This window comes from Aquarana catesbeiana, linkage group LG01, assembly GCF_042186555.1.
Source record: "Aquarana catesbeiana isolate 2022-GZ linkage group LG01, ASM4218655v1, whole genome shotgun sequence".
NCBI classification, from domain to species: domain Eukaryota; kingdom Metazoa; phylum Chordata; class Amphibia; order Anura; family Ranidae; genus Aquarana; species Aquarana catesbeiana.
In genome coordinates this window covers 924,153,837-924,177,758 of record NC_133324.1, presented here as the reverse complement: position 1 = coordinate 924,177,758, position 23,922 = coordinate 924,153,837, and the positions used below count along the sequence as shown (strand labels likewise).

Sequence of the window (23,922 nt, the reverse complement as noted above, 5' to 3'; positions counted from 1 at the left end):
TGGTAGATTTACAATCTACCGCAGGTTAGGTAAATTTAGTAATTTGGGCGTTAGGAAGGTAAAAGTTCGCCTCTGTTCCAGCTTGGCTGACATTGTGTGTGTTTCCGTGCTGACCGGTGGGTGTCGCTGTTGCCACTGGTCAGTGTTGGAAAGGCAACGTGTTGAAGTGTATAGATGCTCCTCTGTCTCGGAGACAAGCTCGGTGGAGGTGGTCCTCCGAGTTGCATTCTGGGAAGAGGGTATTTATGGGACAGACGCCATATTCTGGGGTCGTTTTACAGCCACCTGCTGGACCTCCTGGCCGACAGGTATGCGTTAGGGAGCTACCTCGTGGTCCTCCGACCGGGAGGCCCACGATACAGCGGCCCAGGGGTGGGTCCAGAGGCTTGTCTGGGGCCTACCACCGCAGCCGAGGAATGGTCCTAAGCTATCGGTCTTGTGTGACGAAGCTGGACAGCCAAGGAAGATCCCAGGGGAGGACCCGTCTTGGAGAGATCACGCGGTGAGCTGGTCTATGAAGGGGCCTGGTGACTCGGTTGAAGGACGTATCCAAAAGAAGTAACTATACAGCATAGTGTTGCCGGTTCGGCTTAAAGGTTCAAGCACTGTGACTGACTTTCACTGCAGAAAATCTGATACATCCTGTGGCAGAGGATCGTACAGATTTATTCCCCCAAGCGAGTCTGTGGCAAAGACTTTTGATTCGTGCTACATACTGGCTGCTAGACCGGTGAGAGAGGCCTATCCAGACGAGCAAAGAGTGTGTCCCACAAGGGGAGCCCATTCTACATAATTATCTGAATTCTACCGGGACATTTGTCGCTAAGATTCTATAAGAAGATATTTGCGTTTCTCCTGAAAGTTTCCTTTTCCGCCTCTTTCCTGCCACTTCCTAAAGTTTGACTGTTTAATAAAGCATTGAAAACGTACTCCAATGTTGGTGCGTGTGTCGTCCAGCAGTAAACTCAACGGAACCCCTAGACCCGGTGTCGGTGAAACAGAGGGAAGCAAAGTGAAGGTAACAGACCTGCTTAAACCAGCAGCTCCGCAGAGAGTTATTGCTACACATTTTTATGGTAAAACTTCTTGCACCTCATGGCGTTGGTTTTCAGATTCCTGTTCTTCAGTGGGGCCCCAGAACCTAAGCCAATGCTGGACACAGGGCCTTGACTTCTGCCAAAGTTGAGAAATGGCTCTGACCTCTCCTGGCACTAAGTCAAAATTTCACTGGGCAGTAGAGGCTTTGGCATTTCACATTTGATGCTTAAAGCATACTGTACATGTACGTTGTCCTTTATTCTCTCCTTGCCCGCTGAGCTTACATAGAACTGAGGACTGTGTCTCTGCCTCCATGGCATAGTGTTTGGCCGAAGGCCAAGCACCAGCACTGGCAGAAAGGGAAGTCACATGCTGGGAATGAAACAGTGAAAGATCCATGGAAAGGTATGTGTTGCTGGAGAGGGGTGCCTTGCCCTGCATTTCAAGTTGCTGCTTCTTAAAAGTTCTTGTGCTTGGGATTTTTCTTATCAATTGTATTCACAAAACGAAAACAGTTATTCGTGTTTTACCTGTTTCTTAGTACTGCAGAGTGCCCGTAGCGACTGACATCCTGATGGAGTGCAAGTGGAGGCAGTAATCTCCAGCTGTCACAAGCTGATCAAAGCAAAGAAAATATATCAAAATTATGCATATTGTTAGCTCCATCTAGTGGCTATAATGCCGTATTTTTTTCAAATACCACAGTCAATATAATACTGCATTATGGCCACTAGAAGACCTGGCGATCATAAGAAATACACGTATTAGACACACTACAGAGATTATTCAAGATGGCTGTGCAAATGCGTATCAGATAATAAACTCTTCTGATTCTCTCTCACTTTCTAACAAACCCATGTGTAGCACCCTCTATTGTGCTAAAATTGATTTTGTTTTGTTAGTGTAGTTAAATTTGTTCAGGTTTGGCTGGCAACAAAGCCTGTGTGTTTTTTCCTGGGTTGAGCAAAGATCCAGGGAGGGGTGGATGGCTCCCAGGCAGCATCACTGAGACCTCCCCCCTACTTCTAGAAGTTACTGGAAATTTTGAGAGGAATGGGAAGGGAGGTAAGGTGGAGCTGCCTGGGGTATTCATGAGGGCCCTGACCAATCCCCAACAGATGGGTTGGCAGGGGGAGGACCCCCTTAAATACTCAGGGTCAGCCCAGCTAGGGGCAGTGGAGTTTGGGTGGAAGCTGGAGATGGAGTGTTAGGCTTTCGGAGGCCTTTGAGAGTTACCCTGTTTCCCCGAAAATAAGACAGTGTCTTATATTAATTTTTGCTCCCAAAGATGCGCTAGGTCTTATTTTCAGGGGATGTCTTATTTTACCATGAAGAAGAATACGGTACACATTTATTGATTTCCCACCCCCTTATGATCCTCCTGTGCCATTTTGACCCCCCCCCCCTTTAAATCCACCCTGTGTCATTTTAAGTGAGTCCCCCTCCCCCCACCCCTGTGCCAGTGAACAGTGGATTATTTAGTCTCTCCCCCCTCCCACCTTCACCAGACATTCCACCCCCCCCCTTTACCAGACATCCCCCCCACCCCTTTATCAGATATCCCCCCCCCCCACCTCAGTCACCCCTGTGTATCTATGCCAGATTCCACACAATGTGCCCGACTCCTGCCCCGTGTGACTCACTCACTGTCTAATTGTGAGTCAGCCAGACTCCATCAGGGCAGAGCGAGCAGAAGATGCCAGCTTGTCCTGGCGGTGGCACGGACTCTCTGATTTAAAGAGACCTCGCATTGCCTGAACAGTTCCGGCTCCGCTGTGGCCAATCAGTGAGCTGCGCGGCGGCGCCCGCCTCTACGGTCCAGAGGAGTCAGACGCTTTAGGGTAGCTTTGGGGGCCTTATTATCGGGGAGGCCTTATTATCGGTGGGATGCCTTAATATCGGCGGGATGCCTTATATTAGAGCGAGAAGCAGAACTGGAAGTAGGTCTTATTTTCGGGGGATGTCTTACTTTCAGGGAAACACGGTACTCCCTAGCCTGGGGGTGTGAGGTGAACTCAGGCCTGGGCTCGGGTGCAGAAGGGACCCTTCTCATGACACATGGAGGGATCCTGGCCAGGACGCACGGGAGCAAGTAGAGGGCAGCAGGAGGATACTGTCAGGCAAATCTTAAGGGTGGAAGACAGCCAGGTGGGCTGGTGAGTGTTACAGTCGGGAGGACTGAGAGACAGCCTGAGAGGACTGGGTGAGAGCAGTCTGGGATGGGAGCCAGTCAGGAGGACTGTGGTGGAACGGGCAGGAGAAAGGGGCAGCTGCAGCCAGGCGGGCTGGCAGTGCTGGGAGCAGTAGCCACAGATAGGACAGCTGTGCACTGGGACTTTCTTTGCTACACCATAGGGGGCCGCGGTCCCTGCCTGTAAAGGGCATTTGTTACTGGTCTAACTGAGCCGATTGTTAGACCATGCAAACAGTGCCAGCTGGTCCTGGGTGTTGTAGTTCCATAAGCAAGTGTTGTGCTGGAGGAGAAGGAGTAAAGCAAGTATGTGCAGGAGGCACAAATACAGTATATACTGTGTGTATATAGTTGTCCCTGAAGACTTTACTACATTGATCAAGTGGGCATCCCATATTCCTCATTCCTATGCAACTTTAATCCCCTAAATAATAAAAAACAAAAAAAAACAAAGCTGCTCGGACTGTTTCCTGACTCCGTGTGCTGTGGAAAATGTGGTGTGCCTGGCTGTTCTGGGTGGTGGAACCATTTCACCAGTGGCTCCTGCAGGGGTAGTGCTACACATGTAAGCTATGAATATCTTAAGAGATGATAGAAGCTGTCCTATTGCTTGCTGTCATTGTACTGTGTGGGGCAAAATGTATGCTTCATTCATTCTCCTGTGAAAGAAAAAGAAGCTGTCATACAATGCTCAAGTCACATAAATCCTTGTTTATTGGCCCAGACAAACACAATGACAGTCCCGCCCATGGGACCCAATGACAATGAGAATCCCTTGGACAAGAACTGTGCTTATGGTTGTCTGCGCCAATAAAGTGGCAACAAAGCTAATAAAGGGTCTGGAGGATCTTAGTTATGAGGAAAGGTTGCGAGCACTGAACTTATTCTCTCTGGAGAAGAGACGCTTGAGAGGGGATATGATTTCAATTTACAAATACTGTACTGGTGACCACACAATAGGGATAAAACTTTTTCGCAGAAGAGAGTTTAATAAGACTCGTGGCCACTCATTGCAATTAGAGGAAAAGAGGTTTAACCTTAAACTACGTAGAGGGTTCTTTACTGTAAGAGCGGCAAGGATGTGGAATTCCCTTCCACAGGCGGTGGTCTCAGCGGGGAGCATTGATAGCTTCAAGAAACTATTAGATAATCACCTGAATGACCGCAATATACAGGGATATGTAATGTAATACTGACACATAATCACACACATAGGTTGGACTTGATGGACTTGTGTCTTTTTTCAACCTCACCTACTATGTAACTATGTAACTATGTGACATGCTCAGTGTATGGCGGCTTCTTTCTCTTCTTCCTGTGTATTTGGAGTGTGGATGGTTTTATCTGCCATCTGCACCCGGTCCTCAAGGTAGAGGTTTTGGCTTAGGAGTGGAGGAGGAAACCTATTATGCACATTTATTCATTCCCATTCCCCTGTGTTGTGGCTGTATTGAACTCAAACGTATATTTTTGACTCTGGTGTCCGTTTATGAAGCAGTGATCAGCGGTGATCCCGAGGATCACCGCAGATCACAGTCCATAAACAGTTTATGAAACAGTGATAATCGGGGGAGAACATGTTTGAACTTGTTCTCCCGCCGATTATCTCTACACACAGAGAATCCTCATTGAATGACACAGTAACGGCCAGTTTATGAAGCGGTGATCTCACCGCTTCACTGGCGATCTGTATCAGAATTCACACTCCCAGGTTCACCAGTTCAGAGGTGGTGAATCGGGGAGTGAAGAGGAAATCTGGGGGGATCTGAGGGGGAAGGAGGAAGATTTTTAACTTCCTTATGCCTCGTTCAGACCCCCCAACACTGTAAGCATGTCCCCCTGTCATATTTATGTGTATACATATTTATACATATATACATATAATGTGTATATGTATATATATATCATGTGTGTGTGTATACATGTATATATAGTGTGTGTGTGTGTATACATATGTGTATAATGTAGGGGGACACATTATTTTATTAACATTAATCCACGCCGTTGAGCGGTGATAATTTATCACTGCTTGATAAACTGACATCTGGTGCTGTAATCTCGTAAAGTCTCACGAGATTCCAGTATCAGGGGACGTTCTCCACTATTTGAAGCATTTGTAGATCACTTCACTCCTCCAAAGGTGAAGCGATCTACACCGCTTCATAAACTGGCACACAGAGGAGAAGATTCTTCACTGTGAATGCCGGAGAATGAAGCAGTGAATAGATTTCACTGCTTCATAAACGGACACCTTAGTACAATGCATCTATAATATATACAGATCAGTAAAAAAAGTGGCGTTTTTTACTCTAACGTGCAAAAGGCCTTAATGATGGATGTATTTTTATACTAGTGGAAAGGGATTTTTATACTGCGGATATACAGATGAATATTAGAAAATTACACACTGTAAGACCAATAAAAAAAGGATTTTTAATACAGAAATGTTGGCTTACTGAAAAGTATGTCCATGTACAGTATAGTATGCACTGAGTACTTGGTTGGGGCTCCTTTTGCATGAATTACTGCATCAATGCGGCGTGGCATGGAGGCGATCAGCCTGTGGCACTGCTGAGGTGTTATGGAAGCCCAGGTTGCTTTGATAGCGCCTTTCAGTTCATCTGCATTGTTGAGTCTGGTGTCTCTCATCTTCCTCTTGACAATGCCCCACAGATTTTCTATAGGGTTTAGGTCAGAAGAGTTTGCTTGGCCAATCAAGCACAGTGATCATTAAACCAGGTATTGGTACTTTTTGCAGTGTGGGCAGGTGCCAAGTCCTGCTGGAAAATTAAATCAGCATCTCCATAAAGCTGGTCAACAGAAGGAAGCATGAAGTGCTCTAGAATTTCCTGGTAGAGGGCTGCGCTGATTTTGGACCTGATAAAACTAAGTGGACCAACACCAGCAGATGACATGGCTCCCCAAATCATCACGGACTGTGGAAACTTCACACTGAACCTCATGCAATTTGGATTCTGTGCCTCTCCACTCCTCCTCCAGACTCTGGGACAGTGGCGGCCTGTCCATACGGGGCGCAGGGGCACCGCACCCCTAATCCATGCACCCAGCCACTAATTTACACGCAGGGCACCAGACGAATGAATTCAAATAAGGTTTTTTTTTGGTTTTTTTCAAAGCACGCGATTAGAGCTGGAGGCTCTAATTACTTTCAAAAAAGGGTGGGCTTGGGGCACAGAGCCCTGCGCTCCGAGCCTACCCACTTGTGTGACAATAGCAAATTAATAATCGCTATTGTCTTACTGATTTTCTTCCCGGCCAATCAGGAAGCAGCTCCTGAGATCAGATTGGGCGAGAGGAGAAGCACGGGCTTCCATTCTCCTTCCTCCTACATCATCCAGGCGCGCCTGACATTTTGGCTCAGCTCCCCTGGTCTTAAGTCCCGCTTCCCGCGGGGGTAAGTGCGGGGATGGTGGGGGGATGGACTGTTTGCCCTCCCAAATGGAGCACCAGCCGTCACTACTCTGGGACCTTGATTTCCAAATGAAATGCAACATTTTCCACAGTCAGTGATGATTTGGGGAGCCATGTCATCTGCTGGTGTTGGTCCACTGTGTTTTATCAAGTCCAAAGTCAGCGCAGCCCTCTAGCAGGAAATTCTAGAGCACTTCATGCTTCCCTCTGCTGACCAGCTTTATGGAGATGCTGATTTCATTTTCCAGCTGGACTTGGCACCTGCCCACACTGCCAAAAGTACCAATACCTGGTTTAATGATCACTGTGCTTGATTGGCCAGCAAACTCGCCTGACCTAAACCCCATGGAGAATCTGTGAGGTATTGTCAAGAGGAAGATAAGAGACACCAGACCCAACAATGCAGATGAGCTGAAAGCCACTATCCAAGAATCCTGGGCTTCTATAACACCTCAGCAGCGCCACAGGCTGGTTGCCTCAATGCCACTCCATAATAAATGCAGTAATTCATGCAAAAGGAGCCCCAACCAAGTATTGGTACTGTAGACTTGCTTTTCAGTAAGCCAACATTTCTGTATTAAAAATCCTTTATTTATTGGTCTTTTGTAATATTCTAATTTTCTGAGATACTGAATTTGGGGTTTTCACTAGCTGTAAGCCATAATCTTCAAAATTAAAAGAAAAAATGCTTGAAACATATCACTCTGTGTGGAATGCATCTATATAAAATAGATGCGTTTCACTTTTTGAATTGAATTACTGAAATAAATTAACTTTTTGACGATATTCTAATTTTATGAGATGCACCTGTATGTATCTCTAATAAGGACACAGACAGGGGTAAAAAAATGTTTCTAGTGCAATAGGCACCCATAGACATAGGATGGGTATTTCAGAATAGGCTGGAGGTATTTCAGTTTATCACCTTATCTCTTTGTAATGGGAGGAATAGCATCCTCATCTGCTAGAAAATGAATTGCACACGTGTGTGTATGAACTACCCTACTGCTGGGGACTGTACCAGAGAGATGTACCATAATACCACAAAAATCCTGTATCAGACATATGGAGACCATCATCCATAAACAGTACTGGGGAACCAAAACTAGCTTCAATCTGAATGCAAATCTCTCCTACTCACCCATGTCATAGGCCAAGACGTCAGAAGAAAAACACTTTGCCCCCTGGCTGGTTTGTGTGTCATTGTGGGTGTTCCCGCCAAACACCAGCATGTTGCCACTCAGGATCTCCGCCGTGTGCAAGAAGCGAGGGAAGCGGCTATATTTTAAGATTTTCCTAGAGAAAATAACGATGGATAGCAAAACATTATTATTTGCACATACTGTATATCTGAAAACCTTTTGCTGTTAATCTTCTAAAACTGCGTTCATACTTATGATTTTTAGTGCATTGTGTAAAAAAAAAAAAAAAAAAAAAAGAAGAGAAATCCTCTTTGCCACATTGTTCCTTTCCAGTTTTTCATCAAAACACACCACACCTTAAAAAAATATAAAAGTGATACTGCCTTCTTGGATCCAGGTGGCAAGGTATATCCAGCACATTTTTCAGCTTGGCCCATCATCCCCCATAATTTAACTTACTACATAATCTAGACCACTGGGCTCCAAACTCCGGCCCAGGGGTCAGATGCGGCCGTTTACTTGCTTTTATCTGGCCCTTGGGGCACGATTTCATCTACTGAAACCAACAATCGGACATAACCCCCCCCCCCCCCACACACACACACACACACACTGAGCCCAAAGAAGAAACACAATTCCTTTCACTGACAATGATGATGGGGCACAATTTCTCCAAATGACACCAATAATTGGGCCCAATGACACCAATGATGGGGCACAATTCCTCCCAATGACACCAATGATAGGGTACAATTCCTCCCAATGACACCAATGATAGGGTACAATTCATCCCACTGAAACCAAGGATGTGGCATTGTTTTTTTTCCACCGATGTCAGGACCTTTTCTACTTCCAGTGACCACAGTACAACCCCCCTAAATTCTGAAGGACAGTAAACTGGACTCCTGCTTAGAAAGTTTGGAGATCGTTGGGGAAGGCCTTTTTCTGTTCCAGCATGGCTGCACCCCTGTGCACAAAGCCAGCTTCATAAAGACATGGTTTGATGTGTTTGATGTGAAGGAAGTTGAGTGTCCTGCCCAGAGTCTTGATCTCAACCCTACTGAACACCTTTGAGATAAATTGGAACACTGATTGTGAGACAGATCTTCACATCCAACATCAGTAACTGACCTTAAAAATGCCCTTTTACTTGAATGGGCATAAACTCCCAGAGACAAAGCCTATACTGCAATGGTGTGATACTACAACCCTTCCAAATTACAGTGAAAATAAGAGCCACACCTGTGCTCAGACTACAGCCGCACATACTGTAGACAGACATCAAACAAGAAGGATGGCGAACACGATGTGTTATGCTCATAAAAATCATCTTTACTATAGATCCATCAGGAGTTAATAGTATCCTGTGCACAAGTGTCAGGGCTGGGCTCAGCCCTTCCTTCTCTGAGCTGGCCGCTCAGCTGTCGGCTAACTGCCAGCCCTCATCTCTCTCCACAGTTTACCAGCTGTTGTGGATCTGCTCGTCAGTCCCGCCTACTTAAAGATCTCCAGCTCACTTCATTCCTGCCTTCGCCTTGGTCACATCACAAGAAACCATCTCCTGCGTTCCTGTTTAAACACTGGCTTTGCTGACATCCCTTCTGGCTCTTTATCCTGCTTGCTGTTCCTCTACTTGGATCCCTGACTTCTGGCCTGGCTGATTACCCAATCCGGTTACTGGACTCTGGCTTGGCTGACTACACGATCCGGTTACTGGACTCTGCCTATGCTTTGACTATGCTTACTTTATTTACCTTTTTATTTTTATTAATAAACAAGTGAGATTTTACTGTACTTCTGTCTCAGTCTGGTTCATGGTTTCTGACAACAGGAAGGGTTGACGCATTTCAGCCTGAGTGGGCTTTAGTCATACTAGGCCCACCCAGGCTGAAACGCGCCAACACTTCTTGTGTCATAGAAAAGTCTGTGTATTCTGTGACATAGAATACTTTTTACTTCCAAAGGATCTATAATAGAGAATATTTTTATGAGCATATCACACCACGTTGACAGGCTTCTTGTTTAAATTCCCACAGACACCGTCCAAAATGTTGTGGGAAACCTTCCCGAAAAACAGGAGGCTGGTGAAGCCACAAATAGGAAAGCAACCTCATAAGAATGCCTGTGATTCTCACTTATTGTTAAACAGACAAATGGACTTTGCTCTCCACTGGAGTTTATGAGAAATGCAAGAAGCCAGGTATTGATAATCATACCAACATTCACACAAACATGAGTCTTTTAAGAACTGTCTCTCTCTGAAACCAGTCTTGGACTTCTGCTGCTTCACTTAAAACCAAAAATTCGAAGCACCTACCGGGAATCAGGATTCAGATGCTATATCCGTAAGAGAGGTAAACACTTACCACATACGTCTGTCCACGTCATACTTGTACAGGTCACCAGCGAGTCTGTTACTACTGCCGGGAAAGGTTTTATAGCCCCCATGGATGTAGATGGATCTGGTGGTTTTATCGTAAACACTGCTGTGTCCATATCCTCCTTGCACTATAGCACCCCGAGTCTCCACTATGTCCCAGGTATTTGTGTCTGGAGGAAAGAGACAGGCTTACACAAAAGTTCTGCTTGAATGCTCCTTCACACAATGTAAGTCTGTAATGATTGGACAGCAAATTATTATTATTCTTATACAGGATTTATACAGCGCCAACAGTTTCCGCCTCGCTTTACAAAATACAGGGGTACAGTACAACAACAATACAGTTCAATACAGAAGGAATAGGAAGGCCCTGCTCATGGACCAAAAGTGACAGCGAATCAAGTTTTTGCTCATGTTTAATGGTAAAAAAGCCATAATGAATAAAAAATTATAAATGAATGTTAATTAAAAACAAACATAAAAAAATATAAAAATAAAATGGTGCACTTTCGATTTACCGCCTGGGTGGTTATGCATATCAAAACGGTTGATCAATTTTGTTTTGCTGGTGGCAAAAATCACTATTTCAAGAGCATGGAAGACCTCGTCAGCGGCTTTCAGTAGCATGAAACATAAAATGACGTGGATTATGATTCATGAGAAGGTTGCTAGTATTGTTCATGATTTTGAACAAACCTGGGAGCCTTGGGCAACGTATATACATGTGCCTCTGTCACTAACCCCGGCTTCTCTTTCCCTCCCCCCTCCTTTCTTTTAATTTTTTTTGATATTTTGTGTTTACGGTGCTGTTTAAGCCATTACATCCATATCAACATGGCGGTGGTGATCACAATATGGATGTTTTCAAGTCCAAAAGGTGCCTTTTCGGTGTTGATTTACACCCCTAATGTCATAACTTATATCTCCTGTATCTGTTTATGTATTTCGGTCTTGGAGATCTGGTTGAGAGACACTACACCACGTATACAAATCTCTGATAATTTTTTATTACCATGCTCCAGATGTTTATTTTCTGTCATTGGCTGATATTGTAAGGTCAACTTTTTGTGTTCTCTTTATGAAAATAAAAATGTTCTTTTATCCGGCATGGATCTACCCAAACTCTTTTAAAGCTTGGACAACATCAGGCATTCAGACACTAAATGACTTCATAGCATCTAAATCATTCCTTTCATTCCCATCGCTTAGAGAAAAATATGATCTACCAAACTCTGAGATATTTAGATATCTCCAAATCAAAAATTTCTATACACCATTCCTAAAGGGGGATACACCATTATCCCAATTATCCATTTTTGAATCAATCTGTACAAAAGATCCATTTGCTAAAGGTACAATTTCATCACTTTATAATCAATTATATGGAATAGCAAATCTTAATAGACCCTCTTACGTTCAGAGGTGGGAGGAAGACCTGGGACGAACTTTAGAAGACACGGACTGGTCTAACATATGGCTCACATCTAAGTCATCTTCACCCAACATCTTAGCACTGGAGACAAATTATAAAGTCCTAACTCGCTGGTACCTTGTACCCGCTAGAGTGGCAAAATATTCACCTAATACCTCAGCTCTTTGTTTTCGAGGATGCCCAGAAATAGGCACATATTTACACATATGGTGGACGTGCCCAGTAATCCAAACCTTCTGGAAGGAAGTCTTCGTGATTGCATCTAAAATATTTAAAAAAATAATACAACCAGATCCATATTTAACTTTACTTAATCTAAAACCGGAATGGTTAACACTCTCTCAATTCAAACTTATGATCCAACTAATAACGGCTGCAAAACAAACAGTGGGCAAGGCATGGAAATCTCCTACATTGGTACTAGCAGAAACAATTCACAGAATGAATAATACAATGTCCCATGCTAAGATGGTAGCCATCGATCAAAATCAAATTCCAAAATTTGAAAAACTTTGGCATCCTTGGATAAAACAACAGTTCCTGTCAAACTTCAATGACTCTGTCCTGTTGCCATGGTAACAGATTAAATGACTTACAGAGACACCCATTCTAAGGCTTCAAAGAGAACTAAAAAGAATAATAAACTGACGAGCGGGACAACCTTGTGGACCATACCTCTACCTTTCAACCCTTTTTCTTCTTTCTCTTTCCTTTTCTCCACCTTACGATTAAAGCTCATTATCAGAATTTATTTGACCTATATACACTCTACTTGTAAACAATATGTATAATAGGTATAAATCATTTAAATACCTACAAAAGTAACTAAGGAAATGATATATATATCTTTAATTTAGGTTTACGTGAACCCAATGTTTAATATTTGAAATTTCATGATATTTACCTATATAAACCCTACTGTAAAACAATGAGCTTACTTTATAGATCCTTGTAAACTTACTTTATGTATCTTTATAACATTGTATACTCAATAAACTTCTTTTGACAAGGAAAATAAAAATGTTTTGTATGTAAAAAAGGTGCACTTTCATTATTTGAATTACAAAGAATATAACACATTTTTTACCAAGTACGCAGCACCATGGAATTCTGGGTGGCATTGTGGGAGGTTGAGGGGCACTGTGGTGGCTATAGGCTCTCAGGGGGCCTGGGGGCACTGTGGCCAACTATGGAATGTGGGGGGCATTATGGGAGCTGGAGAGGCACTGTGGGAGGTTAAGGGATCTCTAGCTGGCTAGGGGCACAGGAAGAGGAGGTCATGGCACAGCAGAGGCTGAAAACCACTGATCTAGGAAACATGTGACATGGAGCTCAAAGCTCTCTCTGCTGGCTGAGAATACAAACTATTTACAGTATCTGGATTGCTGTATATACAGTGCATCCTGAAAGTACTTTCAGCGAAAGGTGTGCGTAGCCCATTGCATTAGGGTGTGCACCCCAAAGCTCAAAACACACATGAACACCACTTGTCGTTACAGGGAGGAGACTCTGATGGTAGGAGACAGTTGATTGGGAGCATATTACGTTACACCCTAAATATAGATGTAATGGGTTCCTAAATTTGAGCCTAGTGTTTATTATAATGGGGGCATTTACACTGGATAATGCCCCCATTATTATAATGCATGTACTGTACATGGGGTGATTAGGGTGTGCCCAGGCACACCCGGCACACCCTGTGCGCATGCCTATGCTTACAGCGTTTCACTTTTTCCACATTTTGTTATGTTACAGCCTTTTTCCAAAATGCATTAAATGCATTAATTTTCCTCAAAATTCTCAAAACAAGAGGTTTGTTTGAAATCTTTGAAAAATTTATAAAAAAAAAAAAAAAAAATCCCATGTACATAAGTATTCACAGCCTTTGCCATGACACTCACTTGTGCTCAGGTACATCCTGTTTCCAGCCATCATCCTTGAGATGTTTCTACAACTAGATTGGAGTCCACCTGTGGTAAATTCAGTTGACTGGACATGATTTGGAAAGGCACACACCCAGTGTTGGCCCATCCATTAGGGGCGCCAGAGTGCCACCCCCTCTATCCACGGCCACCACCCCCATGCTCTAGCCACGGCCGCTATTTTGACAGGACACCGCCAGCCCCTATTAATTAATGCATCTGGCCCCTTTCAAGACACCGGGCATGTGAATTACAGCCGCGGGGGTGGTTTTTTGAAGAACCTGATTAGAGCCAGAGGCTCTAATAGGGCTTCAAAATAGGGTGGGCTCCTGGCGCAGAGCATTGCACCAGGAGCCCACCCAAGGTGTTACAACAGCGAATGAATATTCACTATTGGAACACTGATCCTCAATCCAGCCAATCAGAAGCAGGTCTGATACCTGTTTTCCGTATGACCGAAAGGAGAAGAGTGCCAACTGGCCGCCGAGGAGGAGGGAGGAAAAGGAGGTCGCCGTGAAGCCCGTGGAGAGCAGGGGAAGGGAAAGCCGTCGCCCCCCGCCGAGCAAGGGAAGCCGCCGGTGAATGCTGCTGGGGGGGGGGTGTTGGGGTGGGCTGTACCCCCCCCAGATTTTAATTGTGCCCCCCCACACCTCCTCATACAGCACAAACATAAGCTACATTTACACTGGCAATTAAGATGGTGCAAACTGTAATTCCTCCTGCAGCTCTCGATGGGTAGGTGTGACTTCCAGCCCCATTTACTATAATGATAGTTCGCCAGCAGCTGCACCTATTCACGTCTCTCTACACAGCCAGCCATTACCTGCGGTGATCACTGCTGGGTGAACTTTGTCTGCATCCAGAAGCAATCACTGCAGGTAATCACTGGCTGTGCGGAGAGCCGCAAATAAGTGCGGCCGCCGCCGACCTGTTATTGTAGTGAACGGGGCCCACAGCTGCACCTACCCGCCGAGCGCCGCAGGAGGAACTGCTCCTCAGCTATCCTTATTGTTAGGCTTAATGTACACGGGACGTTTTTACAACCTCTCCTGAACGATTTAACTTGACAGATAGTAACCTACGTTTCAAACGTCCGTTTTGCCGCGTTTAGCCGCGTTTGCGTTTAGAAGAGGTTTTCCAAAATAGCCAAAAATGAAAAACGCCTGTAAACGAAACGCGACTTTTGGCGTCTGAAACGTCAGAAACGTCAGAAACGTCGGCGTCTGAATTCATTTCTTTGCCTTTAAAGAAAAACCTATAAACGCAACTGCCCAAAAACGTCATTAAACAAACCTGTGTACATGTACACATAAGATAACATTGGATGAGTTCAGGGGCAGCTAAAAAAAAGCATCCAACTGCCTCTGAACGTCCGTTCACCAGCAGCAGTGTACATGAGTGTATTTTATGTGCGGCCCAAGACCATTCCTCTTCTTCCAATGTGGCCCAGGAAGGTCAAAAGTTTGGACACCCCTGATTTAAACCATTCCTAGCATAAAAAATCTTCAATTTATTCAGAATTCTATAGGAGGAGGACCCACATTCTGGGAAAACTATTTTTTAGACAATAAGTTCTGGGAAGCGATGGCTCACACAACAGGAATTCACGCTGAAACTATTGTTCTATTCCAGCGAAGCAACATTTACATTTTCACATGTTCAAATAATCCAAAAAAAAAAAACACATGACTTGTAATAGCTGTTTCCGTTCAGGAAAAAGACTAGTGGTGTCAGCCTTTTTATTTTGTTTTTTGCAGGAACGCTTTATCCTCCTTTTTGTCTGGTTTTTGGTTTTGCACATTTGTTAACCACTTAAGGACTGAGCCTCTTTCTGAGATTTGCTGTTTACAAGTTAAACACATTTTTTTGCTAGAAAATTACTTAGAACTCCCAAACATTATACATTTTTTTTCCTAACACCCTAGAAAATAAAATGGCAGCCATTGCAATACTTTCGGTCGCACCCTATTTGTTACACTTTTTTTGGAAAAAATACACTTTTTTGAATTAAAAAATAAAACAGTAAAGTTAGCCCAATTTTTTTTTATATTGTGAAAGATAACGTTACGCTGAGTAAATTGATACCCAACATGTCACGCTTCAAAATTGCGCCCGCTCGTGGAATGGCGACAAACTTTTACACTTAAAAATCTCCATAGGCGACATTTTAAAAAAATTCTACAGGTTGCATGTTTTGAGTTACAGAGGAGGTCTAGGGCTAGAATTATTGCTCTCACTCTACCGATCGTGGCGATACCTCACATGTATGGTTTGAATACAGTTTTCATATGCGGCGCTACTCACGTATGCGTTCTCTTCTGCACGTGAGCCCAATTTTTTTTTATATTGTGAAAGATAATGTTATGCCGAGTAAATTGATACCCAACATGTCACGCTTCAAAATTGCACCCGCTCGTGGAATGGCGACAAACTTTTACCCTTAAAAATCTCCATAGGCGACGTTTAAAAAAATTCTACAGGTTGCATGTTTTGAGTTACAGAGGAGGTCTAGGGCTAGAATTATTGCTCTCGCTCTACCGATCATGGCAATACCTCACATGTGTGGTTTGAATACAGTTTTCATATGTAGCGCTACTCACGTATGCGTTCGCTGCTGCACGTGAGCTCGGCAGGACGGGGCGCGTTTAAAAAAATTTTTTTTTTCTTATTTATTTTATTTTTTATTTTTACACTGTTCTTTTAAAAAAAAAATTCTGTCACTTTTATTACCTTGTAATAGAAAAAAAGCATGACAGCACCTCTTAAATATGAGATCTGGGGTCAAAAAGACCTCAGATCTCATATTTACACTGAAATGCAACGTTGCTACTGCCCTGCAATGGTTCCCCTCACTCGTCTCCATGTCAGGCTAGGGAAAGGATCCGATCGCCTCCGCCGCTGTCGACGGCTCCAGAGGGTACCGGAGCGCGGCGGGAGGAGGGCCCTCTCCCTCCGCCGATAAAAAAGTGCTCTTGCTGCGAATCCACCGCAGAGACCACTTTTATCTGAAAGTGGACCGCCGGCCGAAGTAGAGGATACCGGGGTTATGGCAGCTAGCTGCTGCAATAACAACAATATTCCTCTTCAAAGTTAGGATGTACAGCGGCGTGCGGCGGTCCGTAAGTGGTTAATATAGTCTGCGTTGCATTTGAATTTCCAATACCTTTTGCAATATGCAACAGTATATTTTTTTCAAAACAGCTGCACCCAGGTTGGATTTGATTTCAATCACTAGTAAAAAGGCTTCATTTAAAATCAACTCAAATTTAAATCATCATTTTTAAAGAGCAACTGTCATCTCTGTCCTGCAGCGCTCCTCCTCTGACCCGCTTGTTGACTCACCGACAGTCCCATTCACTTTAATGGGATGGCTGGTGATGTGGAGGTGACACAACAAGGTGAGGGGCGTGGCGGCAGCAGGTGGGTGGATGCCCGCTAACGGGCGCTGCCATAATGGATCTGAAATGACAGGAGCTCTTTAAATGTAAGGACTCACTTGCTGGTAGTTAGAATCTTTAATATTTGCAAACAAAATGAAGGTTTCCTATGTAGAATAATAAGCTGTCAGGTTAGTAAATATTCTCAAACTGGGTCTCTTTTCCGGCATTGCTGCCATTTTGCTCCTCAAGGGAGGAATAAAGAACTTCAAGCTATGTGCAGAAAGGACACAAGAATCATAGCTGCTTAGAAGGTTTCACTTTCATTTTTACTGCTTGCCCTTCCTCCTCACACTAAAGCCCTGTACACACGATCAGTTTTTTCAGACGAACGTTCGTCCGTTTTTTTTTTGTTGCATGCTAGTCTTATATCGAAAGTGAAGAGGTTACTCACCATACGAAAATTCTCGTACGACAGAATTCAACTTCAGAAGTGACGTCATGTGTTGAATAATTTTGTATGTATTCTTTCGTCTTGCTCTTACGATTTTTTTTTTTTCGGACGAAAACCGTACAAATTAAACGAAATTCGGACGTTGCGTTTCCATCAGACAAAAATGTTATAGTCTGTAGATCCAGCTTTTGTCATCCGAAAAATGTAAAAATCGGCTGTCGAAAGCACCTTACTAACAATCCGAATATCGTCAGATCGTTCGTCGGACAAAATGTGACTTACAATTTTCATATCATGTGTACCTTTAGAGCCTGGTACAGATGCATTTCTCTTCAATCATACAGTTTGTAGTGCACACAGATTTGCAAAACAACGGGATAAAGGAATATTCCTGAACTTTGCTTTATCTCATGGTTACTGTGAAACTGTTTGAGTGCATCAATGCAGTGCATGTTATTCTCAGCTTGCAGAGCTTGGATTCATTGGATGAGTTTACCAAAAATGTAAATATTGCAGAATATACAGCCTCATGCTACATAACTAAGCTCCATTTCGCCCTGAACAAACTAAATTATAATGCCGCGTACACACGGTCGGACTTTTCGGCTACAAAAGTCTGACAGACTTTCAACGGACTTTTGGCGGACTTGCGGCAGACTTTCTTACGAGCGGACTTGCCTACATACGATCACACAAAAGTCCAACGGATTCGTACGTGATGACGTACACCGGACTAAAATAAGGAAGTTGATAGCCAGTAGCCAATAGCTGCCCTAGCGTGGGTTTTCGTCCGTCGGACTAATATACAGACGAGCGGATTTCTGGGTCCGGCGTAGTTACGACGTAAAGATTTGAAGCATGTTTCAAATCTAAAGTCCGTTAGATTTGCGGCTGGAAAAGTCCGCTGAGAGTCCGGGGAAGCCCACACACGATCAGATTGTCCGCCGTATTTTGTCCGTCAGCGTCCGTCGGACTTTTGTAGATGAAAAGTCCGACCGTGTGTACGCAGCATTAATGTGTCTGAAATAGAAAACTATCTTTGGATAGATTTTTACTCTAAAAGCATTTTATTGAAATAAATTTGATAAAAATCAACAAAATCTGATTTAAATTAAAAAAAAAAAAAAAAATCATATATATTTTTTTTTTTTTATTTAAATCAGATTTTTTTTTATTTTTATCAAATTTATTTTAATAAAATGCTTTTAGAGTAAAAATCTATCTAAAGATAGTTTTCTTTTTACTCTAAAAGCATTTTATTAAAATAAATTTGATAGAAATTTAAAAAATCTGATTTAAATAAAAAAAAAATCATATTTTTTAAATTTTTTTTTTAAATCATATTTTTTTTGATTTTTATCAAATTTATTTTAATAAAATGCTTTTAGAGTAAAAATCAAAAAATCTGATTAAAAAAAATAAATCATATTTTTTTGCTTTTTTTTTTTTTTTTTTAAATCATCGATTTTTATCCACCCTGGCTGCACCATGTACTAATAAAAATTTAACCTTGAGCTTGAGATGATGTCATCAGTCTGCTTCAGCTAGGAGGACGCATTTCCTCAGTCTCCCCCCCCCCCACTGATTAAACTGTACATTATAACAGGTTTGTAGCAACTCTCTAACTTTGTAGCAGGGGCTGTCCTCTGTCAACTATTTGCGAACACAGCCCAGTACTGCACATGCACCAAGATATAAAAGTACATGGTTGTGTCATCTCTTAGCCAGCATCATATTTCAAGGAGCAGTGCAGACCCTGCATAATGAATGAACAAATATGTCTTTATAATACTGGAGAAAAAAAAGCAAAAAGTATTGCTTTGTGGGTACTGTGATCTCTGTGAGAGGTAATACATACCTGGAAGTGCTACACTTACACATTATTTAGCATGTTGCACTTAAAGCAATATTAAACCCAACTTTGGCACTTTCCAAAATATTAAAAGAGGAGTTTGGGTTTTAAAAAAAAAAAAAGTTTTATACTCAGTGGATGTAGCAATCAATCATAGACATGTGCAGGATGAAAAAATTCGTTTAGTTTAGTTTAGTTTCGATTCGTTATTTAACTTAATTCGTTTAGTTAAATTCGTTGCATTCATTACATTCGTTTTCGGAATTCGTTTCGTTTTGTATTCGAATTCGAAAAAATTCGACCGCATTCGAAAAAATTCAACCGCATTCGAAAAAATTCGACCGTATTCGAAAAAAACTATCAAATTCGAAAAAATTCTAACACATTCGAAAAAAACTGTCAAATTCGAAAAAATTCGACCGTATTCGAAAAAAACTATCAAATTCGAAAAAATTCTACCACATTCGAAAAAAACTATCAAATTCGAAAAAATTCTACCACATTCGAAAAAAACTGTCAAATTTGAAAAAATTCTACCACATTCGAAAAAAACTGTCAAATTCGAAAAAATTCCACCACATTCGAAAAAAACTATCAAATTAAAAAAAAAAAGGTTACTACATTTGAAAAAAATATTAAATTCGAAAAAATTCTACCACATTCGAAAAAAACTGTCAAATTCGAAAAATTTCTACCACATTCGAAAAAAACTATAAAATTCGAAAAAAAACAATAACTGAATTTGAAAAAGTAAACTATATATAACCATTTTGCGAAATTTGAAATTCGTATAGAATGAAATTGAATTCCAATAGAAAAGATTAGGATAGAATAGAAAGTATAAAAGAATAGCATAGAAAAACAATAGATCAGAATAGAAAAAAATATAATATATTGTATTCTAAGCTTTTCTATTTGAATTCGAATTCATTCTGTACCAAATTCCAATTTTGGAAGATGGTTAAATAAATATATTATATTTTTTTTCTATTCTGTTCCATTGTTTTTCTATGCTATTCTTTTCTATTCTATTCTAAACTTTTCTATTCGAATTTGAATTAATTCTATGCGAAATTCGAATTTCGGAAGATGGCTTCTAAAATTAGAATTTCGTATAGAATGAATTCGAATTTGAATAGAAAAGATTAGAATAGAAATAGAATAGACTAGAAAAACAATAGAACAGAAGAGAATAAAATATAATATATATATTTTTTTCTATTCTGTTTCATTGTTTTTCTATGCTATTCTTTTTTATTCTATTCTAAACATTTCTATTCGAATTTGAATTCATTCTATACGAAATTCGAATTTCGGAAGATGGCTTCTGAAATTCGAATTTCGTATAGAATGAATCTGAATTTGAATAGAAAAGAATAGACTAGAAAAACAATAGAACAGAACAGAATAAAATATAATATATATATATTATATCTTATTCTATTCTGTTCTATTGTTTTTCTAGTCTATTCTTTCTACTCTATTTTAATCTTTTCTATTCAAATTAATTTTATACGAAATTCGAATTTTGGAAGATGGTTTTATATATATATATATATATATATATATATATATATATATATATATATATATATATAAAACCATCTTCCATCGAATTTCGATTTCATTCTATTTCATTCTGTTTCTGTATAACCATTTTCGGAAATTCAAATTTCGTATAGAATGATTTCGCATTCAAATAGAAAAGATTAGAATAAAATAGAAAAGAATAGAAAAGAATAGAAAAACAATAGACCAGCATAGAAAAAAAATAAAAATAAAAAAAATATATATAAATATATATACCGTATTTATCGGCATATAACACGCACTTTTTTCCCCTTAAAATCAGGGGAAAATCATGGGTGCGTGTTATACGCCGATCCCTTGCGATCCTGAGCTGACAGATCTTCAAAATCGCCGACCGCGATTTGAAAATGGCGCCGAAATACACAGAGCCGGTCCTCGGCTCTTCTCAGCCACTTTCGCTTTCACTCGAGCGCCGCCCGAACCTAGCCGAGTGTACTCGGCTAGGTTCGGATAGCTCCGCTCACAGTCACGCCCATCCCGGGCGGAACTACGAGTGGAGCCGAAAGTGAACGAGGGCCGCCGAGAAGAGCCGAGGACCGGCTCTGTGTATTTTGGCGCCGGCGGCACCATTTTCAAATCGCGGTCGGCGATTTTGAAGCTCAGGATCGCAGGGGATCACAGGATTTTCAAACTGCGAGCTGCAAGGCTGCACTGGGGCAAGGCTGCACTGGGTTAAGGCTGCAATGGACACTGGGAAGGCTGCACTGACAAGGCTGCACTGACATGGCTGCACTGACATGGCTGCACTGGGGCAAGGCTGCACTGAGAAGGCTGCAATGATGGGCATTTAAATGTAAGTTTTTTTCCCTTAAACTTCCCTCCTAAAAGTTTTTTTCCCTTAAAATTCCCTCCTAAACTTGGGGTGCGTGTTATACGCCAGTGCGTGTTATACGCCGATAAATACGGTAATTTTTTTGTATTATTCTCTTCTATTGTTTTTTTATGCTTTTCTTTTCTATTATTTTATATTCTATAATAGTCTTTTCAATTCAAATTCATTCTATACGAAATTCGAATTTCGGAACATGGCTTCTGAAGTTTGAATTTCTTATAGAATTAATTCGAATTAGAACAGAAAATAATAGAAAAGAATAGACTAGAAAAACAATAGAACAGAATAGAAGAAAATATAATATATATATATATTATATATTATATTTTCTTCTATTCTGTTCTATTGTTTTTCTAGTCTATTCTTTTCTATTATTTTCTATTCTATTCTAATCTTTTATATTCAAATTTGATTTCGGTCTATATGAAATTTGAATTTTGGAAGATGTTTTATATATATATATATATATATATATATATATATATATATATATATATATATATAAAATTTTCTATTCTGTTCCATTGTTTTTCTATGCTATTCTTTTCTATTCTGTTCTAAACTTTTCTATTCGAATTTGAATTCATTCTATACGAAATTCGAATTTCGGAAGATGGCTTCTGAAAGTGGAATTTCGTATAGAATGAATTCGAATTTGAATAGAAAAGATTAGAATAGAAAATAATAGACTAGACAAACAATAGAACAGAATAAAATATAATATATATATAATTTTGTGTATTCTGTTCTATTGTTTTTCTAGTCTTTTCTCTTCTACTCTGTTCTAATCTTTTCTATTCAAATTCGAATTAATTTTATAAGAAATTCAAATTTCGGAAGATGGTTTTATATATATATATATATATATATATATATATATATATATATATATATATATATATATTATACATATACATATATATATATTATACATATACACACACACATATATATATAACCATCTTCCGAAATTTGAATTTCTTATAATATGAATTCGAATTTGAATAGAAAAGATTAGAATAGAGTAGAAGAGAAAAGACTAGAAAAACAATAGAACAGAATAGAATAAATTATATATATTATATTTTATTCTGTTCTGTTCTATTGTTTGTCTAGTCTATTATTTTCTATTCTAATCTTTTCTATTCAAATTCGAATTCATTCTATACGAAATTCCACTTTCAGAAGCCATCTTCCGAAATTCGAATTTCGTATAGAATGAATTCAAATTCGAATAGAAAAGTTTAGAATAGAATAGAAAAGAATAGCATAGAAAAACAATGAAACAGAATAGAAAATTATATATATATATATATATATAACATCTTCCAAAATTCGAATTTCATATAGACCGAAATCAAATTTGAATGTAAAAGATTAGAATAGAATAGAAAATAATAGAAAAGAATAGACTAGAAAAACAATAGAACAGAATAGAAGAAAATATAATATATATATATTATATTTTCTTCTATTCTGTTCTATTGTTTTTCTAGTCTATACTTTATTATTATTATCTGTTCTAATCTTTTCTATTCAAATTCGAATTCATTCTATACGAAATTCAAACTTCAGAAGCCATGTTCCGAAATTCGAATTTCGTATAGAATGAATTTGAATTGAAAATACTATTATAGAATATAAAATAATAGAAAAGAAAAGCATAAAAAAACATATATATATATATATATATATATATATATATATATATATATATATATATATATATATACATATTCTATTGCTTTATTATTTTATATTCTACCTTATTGTTTTTTTTAGAAAAACGTTTTCTATTTTTTTTTAATTTGATTATGTTTTCGAATTCGATTCGAATTCGTTCGTTTTTTTTCGGATTCGTTTAAATTCTTTACTTTTGTCATTCGGAAATTCGGATGCATCCGAATTTCCGAATAATGAAAAATTCGTCCGAATTTCGATTCGGAACGAAACGAAATGCACATGCCTACAATCCAATGCTACATCTGTACCCCACGACTCTAAGACCACGAACTGAGCGATCAAACACCGCTGATTGCTCAGTTCTCAGTCTACAGCTAGTGACTGTCCGTCACCGTCTCTCTGCTCTGCCTCCCTGCGCTCACTGAAGGGCTAGACTGTGGAGGGTGCGGGAGCAGCTGGCTCAGGCTCCCAGCGGATCACTGAGAGGCTGAGCCAGCTGGCAGTCTAGGCATGTGGGTGGATCCCAACCATATGGGCAGGATCGTTTTTTAGAGGCTGGATTGGCTCTGTGAAGTCAGCCAACAGCAGGCTTTAGCC

General features: G+C 40.5%; 1 protein-coding gene across 1 annotated transcript in view; it reads right to left on the bottom strand.

Annotated features, from left to right (window-relative positions):
• LOC141120641 (attractin-like) overlaps positions 1-23,922 on the bottom strand; it is a 163,093-nt gene that overhangs the window by 71,470 nt on the left and 67,701 nt on the right. Inside the window, exons 9-11 of the mRNA XM_073611026.1 lie at positions 10,170-10,353; positions 7,803-7,957; positions 1,569-1,653 (exon numbers count right to left, since the gene is read on the bottom strand). Coding sequence (XP_073467127.1) covers positions 1,569-1,653; positions 7,803-7,957; positions 10,170-10,353 — 424 coding nt within the window. The remainder of the gene's footprint in view (positions 1-1,568; positions 1,654-7,802; positions 7,958-10,169; positions 10,354-23,922) is intronic.